This window comes from Haliaeetus leucocephalus, unplaced genomic scaffold (genome assembly GCF_000737465.1).
Source record: "Haliaeetus leucocephalus isolate CR32 unplaced genomic scaffold, Haliaeetus_leucocephalus-4.0 Scaffold339, whole genome shotgun sequence".
NCBI classification, from domain to species: Eukaryota; Metazoa; Chordata; class Aves; order Accipitriformes; family Accipitridae; genus Haliaeetus; species Haliaeetus leucocephalus.
The window spans coordinates 691,911-699,561 of NW_010972775.1; the positions used below are offsets into that span (position 1 = coordinate 691,911).

The 7,651-nt window shown below is 60.2% G+C and overlaps 2 protein-coding genes across 5 annotated transcripts in view; one reads left to right on the forward strand and one right to left on the reverse strand.

Annotated features, from left to right (window-relative positions):
• Positions 1-5,132, reverse strand: part of PATL2 (protein associated with topoisomerase II homolog 2 (yeast)) — a 6,640-nt gene extending 1,508 nt beyond the window's left edge. For 2 of the 4 annotated variants that reach the window (XM_010571553.1, XM_010571552.1), the window contains exons 1-15: positions 5,096-5,132; positions 4,404-4,506; positions 3,899-4,215; positions 3,627-3,695; positions 3,462-3,527; positions 2,897-3,064; positions 2,703-2,789; positions 2,044-2,198; positions 1,837-1,920; positions 1,618-1,756; positions 1,375-1,492; positions 1,199-1,296; positions 775-819; positions 476-624; positions 91-250 (exon numbers count right to left, since the gene is read on the reverse strand). In XM_010571553.1, coding sequence (XP_010569855.1) covers positions 91-250; positions 476-624; positions 775-819; positions 1,199-1,296; positions 1,375-1,492; positions 1,618-1,756; positions 1,837-1,920; positions 2,044-2,198; positions 2,703-2,789; positions 2,897-3,064; positions 3,462-3,527; positions 3,627-3,695; positions 3,899-4,215; positions 4,404-4,506; positions 5,096-5,119 — 1,782 coding nt within the window. In that variant the 5' untranslated portion in view covers positions 5,120-5,132. Of the gene's footprint in view, positions 1-90; positions 251-475; positions 625-774; positions 820-1,198; positions 1,493-1,617; positions 1,757-1,836; positions 1,921-2,043; positions 2,199-2,702; positions 2,790-2,896; positions 3,065-3,461; positions 3,528-3,626; positions 3,696-3,898; positions 4,216-4,403; positions 4,507-4,635; positions 4,717-5,095 lie in introns of those variants that run through there. The other 2 variants (XM_010571551.1, XM_010571554.1) reach the window with 2 other exon arrangements.
• Positions 5,133-7,499: 2,367 nt separating this feature from the next.
• B2M (beta-2-microglobulin) overlaps positions 7,500-7,651 on the forward strand; it is a 3,197-nt gene continuing 3,045 nt past the window's right edge. Inside the window, exon 1 of the mRNA XM_010571555.1 lies at positions 7,500-7,570. Within this exon, the coding sequence (XP_010569857.1) occupies positions 7,504-7,570 (67 nt within the window). The 5' untranslated portion in view covers positions 7,500-7,503. The remainder of the gene's footprint in view (positions 7,571-7,651) is intronic.

The following is a 7,651-nucleotide window of genomic DNA, read 5'->3' on the forward strand; positions in this document are numbered from 1 at the left end:
CGCCGGCGCCCCCCCCCCCCCCCCCCCAGCAAGAGCAGACAGGGGAATAAGGCAGTCTGGGATGCCCCTGCCCTGTCTGGAGGTGCTTGCCTCATCCAACACGTCCTTCTTCATGAGAAAGGGCAGGTGGTGGGTGACGGTCAGCAGGATCTTCTCTGCTTGCTCCTGGGTCAGGTGGGGCAGCAGCCGGGCCGTGAGCTTCTTGCCCTTCCGCACACACAGGAGTTGCAGGAATTCATCCTCTGCCTCCCTGGGGATGAAGGCTCCATTGGCACAGATCCCAAGGGACCTGTAGCATCTCTGCCCATCCAGAAGGACCAGCATCAGCTCCAGTGGAGGCCAAAGCTCATGGGCAGGGTCAGCACAGGCCACGGTGACACACAGAGGACAGGATCCAACCCTCCCCATGACCATCTGAGCCCCACGAGGACCAGGACACACTGCCTGCTCACCTCTCCCCACAGCACAAACTCACTCTGCACTGCTGCAAGCCCCGATTTTCAAGGCTTGGTAGAGACGCTCCACTTCTTGGCTCTTCTGCTCCTGACAGCAGGGCTGCTGCTCCTCTGGGGCCAGGGATGTCTTCCGCTGCAAGTCCTCCACTTCCAGCAGCTGCAGGAAGAGCTGGAGAAAGGCAAAGGGGCAGCTTGGACCATCTTCTACCGACTGGTTATTCAGGACCCCTGCCCAGGTTGATGTCCCCTCACAGAGCTCCTTAGATGAAAACTGAGCGTCTGCACCATCCCACCCTGCCCCAAATCGCGGCTCGCTCACCTTCTCGATCCTGTGCAGTGCCCGAAGCCGATGGCTCCCTGCAGCCTTCAGGAGGGGAGAAAGGAAGGCACAACAGTTACAGCCAGCACCAGACACTGCTGCCGGCAGGGCGCTGGGCCAGCTGCTCCCTGGGGATCAGAGGTGGCTTCAGGATACAGAGCAATCCCACGGAAAGGCCACAGCCAGCTCTGACTGCCCAGAGCCCCATCCCGCCCCTTGGCAGGGGAGAAGCTCCCAGTAAGCTCACCACCAAGGTGGCACCTGCTCAAACCATGTGCCCCATCCCACAGCTCTGGGCAGCACACGTGCTCGGTCACAGCAGCTCCTAAAGCTCCTGCTAAAGCTGCTCCAGTGCCTGGGGAAAGCTCAGAGCGGGATTTCCAGGCATCCGCGGCACCAACAAGCCCGGCTTCCCCTCACCTACCTCATCCACAAGGGCATGGTGCACAGCATCGATGGCCCGGCGAGGGCTGTAGCAGGTGGACACTGCAACCTGGCCCAGCGAGCCCGCAATGCGCACCACTGGAAGAGAGATGGGATACGGTGAGACCACATCCCAGTCCCTCACCCAGCCCCCCACTGCCCACCCCAGCCCCTCACCAGAGTCATATGTCTCCACTTTCTGGATGAACGGCGTGACCAGCTTGGGGGGCTCCTGCTTGTTGCGCCCGCGGAACAGCTCCTCTGCCTGTTTGCGCTCCAGCCGGTGGTAGTACATCTGTAATGACAGGCATAGCCAGGTGGGCAGGCATCACGAGCCCTGGCACCCTCCAGCTACCAAAAAGATGAAGTCCCAACCCTGAGGAGCAGAATAAGCTACTGGTGCTGCCAGCAGGAGCTCACCTGGTAGTAGTAGTCATCATCCATGTTCTCACTCTGCAGCTGGATCATCTCCACCTTGACGACCCAGTCCTTCTCCTTGGAGGTCATCAGTCCAGCATAAGGGTCCACTTTAGGAGACCACAGCTTCTTGGGGGAGATGCTGGCACAGGAGAAGGTGCAGCCTGCTGTAATTGCCCAGAGCCCCCCACACACCCTGCAGCTCCCCGGGGACCCCCTTACCTCCGTGCCTGCCCGCGTTGCTGCTGCCGCTTGGTCAGGATCCGCTGGTGCTGGGGGTGAAGCTGGGTCATATGGCTGGGCACACTGCAAAGGAGACCAGATGGGGGTCAGGGGGCTCAGCACCACGCACTAGAGACATCCCCAGAGGGGGGACACCCCCCAGCTGCTTTGTAGGGCTCCTCCAATCCTACCCAGGCATCCTGCTACCTGAGGTTCAGCTGGCCACTGGCTGATGGACTGAAGAAGAGAGCGGGCTCCAAAGAGGGAGACATGGGACCGAAGTGCATAGCAAGAGGCTGTGGAGAGCTGCTGATGTTGGGTGACATGGGCCGGAAAGGGGTTGGAGACACATACCTTGTACCCTGGAGAGGGAGAGAGAAGTGATCAAGCATCTGAGCCTTCCCTTCCGAGGGTCCTGGAGGGGTCTGTCAGCTCCGTGCTGGCTTCTGGCTCCCATCTGTGCAGGGGCCACCCTCTCCCTACATGGAGGGGACACATGGGGCACCACAGCAAGGTGATACTCCCCAGGATCCTGCCACTACAGCTGAGCAAGGCAAGGGGACCCAGGTGTCACCAGGGATGGCATACCCCAGGTCCACCATCACTGCTGCAGCATGACACCAAGCAGAACACCATTCCCGGTGCAGGTCCCATGGAGACATCAGGACAAATAGATTTATGAAGCAATGGCTACACCGGTGGCTCCACTTTCCCCATGGGCAAGACGCCAGAGATGGGTGCTGAAGATTAGATGGAGCTGCAAAGTCTGCCCCAGACAGCCTTTGGGGAGGCAACATCTCCATCTACTGCCACTCCAGGGCCACCTCAGAGGGGACATGGCCGTGGATCACAGCCCACCGCGTTACCTGGTTAGAAGTGAAGAGTGGAGAGGGTCTGCGAGCTGGCATGTAGGGCCGAGAGGAACACAGGGAGCGAGTCATCAGAGGCGACTGCTGCAGGGCAGGAGGTGTCACTGGGACAAGCCTGTCCTCAAGGCTGCACCTCTGTGGAGGGGAGGGCAGAGAAAGAGGGGATGCAAGAGCCCCCTGAAACCCATTACCTGCTGGAGAAAGCGCTGGGGGAAGGACTTGGGGGACATCAGTCTTAAGTTGGGGTGCTTGAGCCGGGAAGAGCCTCCATAGCCCCTCTGCACTGGGGAGCCGATGAAGTCAAGGGCCATGTTGGTGGATGGTGGGGGCCTCTCCAGGACCTGGAGGATGGCTTTATCCTGCAGGAAGGAGGCAGCAGGAGATGGGAACGGGGCCCAGCTGGGATCAATTTAGCTCCCCCAGCATCAGGCAGCTCACCAAAACTTTTGGTCATTGCTTAACCAGACCATGCACCAGCCAGGCTCCCACCCTGGCAGCATGCAACAGCAAGGGACCCACAGGGACACCCGGCATGGGGGTCCCAGTCCCCCCAAACTCAACAACTTTGCCTTCAAAATCAGGCTCTGCTTAGGGCAGGCACCTCCACCCACAGCCTTGGCACGTAAGAGACACATCCGTGCGCACCCAGACCCGTGACAAAGTCCCCTGGTCACCCCAAATCACCTGCATGACCCTCAGCCCAGGGTGCTGGGGAGCCCTCAGCCGCTCCCCGTGGGCCTGGCGGGGGGTACCCACCTCCAGAACATGGTGGGGTGGGATGCTGCTGGGGCAGGAGCCCCACACCACGGGATCCATTGCCAGCTGGAAGACAGGGAGATAGATCAGCACAGGGAAGGAAGACAGGAGAAGAGGCACAGGGGCCACTCAGCCTCATCACCGGATGGGAGGGGACATTTTTACCACATCCTCTTTGCCAAACTCTGCCCAGCAAGCACCAATCCTACTGTCCAGCACTGCCGAGTCTTGGCTCTGCAAGCAAAGAAGTTACAGGCGCTTACTCAGCCCTGGCACAGCAGGTCTTCCTCCCTTGGGCAGGGACGAAACTACCCCCCAGTGCCCTCCATAGGGCAGGACCCACAGGTGTGGGGATGGAGGGGGGAGCAGTGGGTCCCCACCAGCCCCTCTGCCTGCCTGCCAGGCATGGGTCCCCTCCCTCTCCGCTCACACGTCACCTCCAGTGTGGGTTTGGTCTGCACAGCTCTCATCACTGCCGGGTCCCCCAGGTCATTGGGCTCCTCGCAGGGCTCCTGGTCTTCCTCCTGTTCCTCAGTCCCTAGCTCCTCCTCCTCCAACTCGGAGCCACCCTGCTCGACGTCCAGCTCCATCCCACCTTCCTCCTGGGGTTCTCCCAGCTCCTCTGGCTGCTCATTTGCTGTGGGCCCTTGTTCCTCCCCAGCCTCGGTCTTCTCTACCACCGCTTCAGCCAGCTCAGGGTTCATCTCCAGAGGCATCAGGAGTTTTGTGGTGTCCTCCTCAGTGGAGTCTCGGTCTTGGAGGAGGGAAGCAGAGCACGTTGGGGTGGGTGAAAACCTGGGCAGTGCTCACTGGGGTCCCTACTCTCAATCCAGCTCCTCACCAGGCAGGAGAACACCTTCCTCACCACCACCCCCCCCATCATCCTCACTCCATTGGGTGCTGGCTGATCTCCCCAACACTGGGCCTCCCCTGAGATCTTACCTAACCCAAAAGTCATCTCGTTGTACAGGTCGAACTCTTCATCCTCCTCGGCCATCTCCTCCAGCAGAGGCGCATCTTCCAGCAGCAGGTAGTCCTCAAGGATCTGGAGTCGAAAGCACCAGGGTGCCCACTAAGGGAGAGGTAACCCTAACATGCTCCCAAAGTGGGGGACACCCAACCTCACCCCCCACCCCCCCCGCACTGGTGGTGCCAGGCAGCCCCCAGTGCTCACAGCTGCTCTGCAGGTGGAAAGGGAAGAGCAGGAGCCACCAGCACCGCCAGCGAGGGCAGGATCTACTGGCTCAGTGTGGGGCAGGAGCCCACTGAAGCCTGCCTAGACCAGGGCTGTGGCCGCCCGGAGGTGACCCCTGCCAGTACAGGGGATGCCAGTACAGAACAGCACCAGCGTGGCTGGCACAGAGGGACACCATTAGGCTTCAGAGTGAACACCCCACTAGCTGGGCACGGACAGCACCCGAGCACAAAGGCAGGGAAGGGCACCCCACCAGCACCTCCAGGGCAGCGTCTTCTCCGGTACCGACCGCTCCGAGGAGAGCCAGCACCGGGAGAGGCAGCCCCGGAGCAACCGGCACCGAGGAGGGGGTGGGGGGGGACGTGACCCAGGGAAGCGGGAGGGGAGGTGGCCCGCGGAACGGAGCAGCGTGCCAGGGCGGAGCAGGGCGGGCACTCACAAACAGCTCGCCGCCCTCCGCCATGCCGCGACGTCTCCCTCCCTCCCACCCGCCCGTGTCCCTCTACGGGGCCAGGCTGCCGCCACCGCCGCCTTTTACGGACCGCCGCCGCTTCGGCGGCAGCGCGCCGCCCCGCAGGCGCTTTCCGTACAGCATGGCGGCGCCCACTGCGCCCCGCCCCTGCGCTGTAGCGTAACCACGCCCCCATCCGTTAGGCCCCGCCCCCAGTTAGGCCCCGCCCAGGCGGCCGAGACCGCTGGCGGTGCGTGGAGCAGGGATGGGGATGGAGCTGGGGGGGGTGGGGTGAGGTTTAATGACCCCACCCGCGAAAAAGGGTGTAAAACTGCAAACACCTGTGTCTCTCAGGACACAGAAAACCCCAGCCCGGGTTTTTCTACTGCTCTTGTCACTCCCTGCCAGCGAGGGCCTTTTCTGAACCGATGCCCCTGTGAGCAGTCACGGAAAACCAGCGGGACATGGTCGGTCCAGCTGGAAGTGCCTCGGAGGTTTACAGCAGTGGATTTGAAAGCACAGGGGACCAAAGCTAAGGCAAAGATGCTGTAAATCTCTGTGTCCCGCCAAGCACAATGTGCTGCCCTCGTCCCCCCGAATGCCAGGAGCACCTCAGTTGTGTCAGACCTCACCCACTCCTTAAATATTTTTCTCCGTTAATAAAAGCAGAAGCACCCTGAAAAAGGAAGATTTGGCCTTTTAGAAACATCATGTGGAAGAAACTTGTGCTTCAGCTTGCGTTTACAGGGAAAGTCTGCTAGGCACAGTCATCTCCAGGGATTCTTGTCCTAACAGGGAGAGCCCGGGCGTCAGTGCGGAGAAAGGATCTGTGTCCCACAATCAGCTATTTGTGTAATTAATCCTCCCTGGGCCAAGGGGATCGCTCCCCCGGGCAGAGCCAGACAAGCCTCTGGGTCAGGCTCCAAGGCAGCGACTCCCAATACCAGCTCAGCTGCTGACGCAGCAGTTATGACTTATTTCTGTGAGAGCCCTGAGATCCCTGATAAGTCTTCAGCAGCAGCTGCGTCCCCTTATCTCACAGCAAAAACACTCAACGGCAGCTGCGTAGCTGCTGGCACCGCTCACTGGACAGCCAGCAAACCAAGCAAGAGCTCATCCCGGAGCTGCTCTGGTGAGGATTAATGAGTATTTGCAGGTTTTTTCTTTGCTCAGTCTCTACTGATTTACCTGCTGCCTTTGGGTAGGGGATGTTCTCTGTATGTGCTTTATTGATTTAAGTTAGGTTTTTAAATGGGATGCATTAAGAAGGCAAGTCTTAAAGGAGCCCAGTGTTAGAGGAGCTCTGTGATACTGCTGCTTTCTCCCTACTAGCAGTAACTTCACTTTCTTTTCTTTTTAACTTTTTAATCCTTATGAAGCTGGATGGAAGACAATATACATGTATCTGCTTTCCAGTCTGAAGCAGTGACTCTTTGTAAGGATAACCAGTACATGACCTGTAGGACCAGAAGCAGACAAGCTCCTAGGGTATAAAACATCTACGTGCCCTTTAATACTGATTCATTTTCTTTTTTTTTTAACCTTGGTTTTCTTAATGCTGCTGTTCAAGGCTGCTGTACTTCTCCCCTCCAAGCAGTACCACAGGGAGGCATACCCAGCCTAGCTGTGCTGCAGCGCTCACAGTTTTTGTGAAGGAGGCACCAGGACACCTGGTTCTTTGACCTTGGATTCTTGTGTTTGATATCAGGGAGTCCATGCTGTGCTCGAACGACAGAGTCAATCCATCATCCTGCAGCCACCGGACCAAGACGCTCCCGCCTAAGCTCAGAAGTGGCAAACTGAATCTCAGAAAGGAAGGTGGCCAAGTTGCGCCAGTGTAGGCTGTTGCTGTTGGCGTAATACTGCCCCTCGCTGCAAAACCTTCCGCGAGGGATGGTTTTTACTCCCCTTTTGGCGAGGGGCAGGAGCCGGGCGAGCACCTCGTAGCTGCTGTGCCATGCCCTGCTCCCAGCTGGGGTTCCTGACCGCAGGTGTCCAGCTCAAGGCCCGGGGGAGAGGCCACCCAGCCTCGACTTGGGGCCCGGTCCCGCCTCACGCCTCCGATGCCTCCATCCCCGAGGGGAAGGCCGAGGCACGGGGAATGCCCCGGGGTGGGAAAGGCCCCAGCACAGGGCTGGCCGGGGCCTGGGGCAGAGCGGCGGCCGCCGAGTCCCGGTCTGTACCTCAGGCCCAGAAGCGAAAGCGAAAGCGACGCTGCCCGTAGTGCGCAGGCGCAACGGGCTAGCTCGCATAACCTTACTTCTTCCCCTCAGCTTGGAGACTGATGACGCGCCGGCAGTTCCGCACCGCGATTGGGCGCGCTCAACCGGGGCTATAAAAAGCAGCGGGCGAGGGGCCCGTACCACTCTGTGAGTGAAGCGGAGCGCTCGGCTGCCATGGGGCTGGCGCTGAGGCTGGGGGTCCTGGTGCTGATCACGCTGGTCGGCCTGGGGCAGGCGGACGGTGAGTGCCCGGAGCGGCGCGAAGGGCACCGCTGGGGGTGAGGGGGGCGGGAGGGGCTGTGAGGAGCCTGGTACCGGGGCG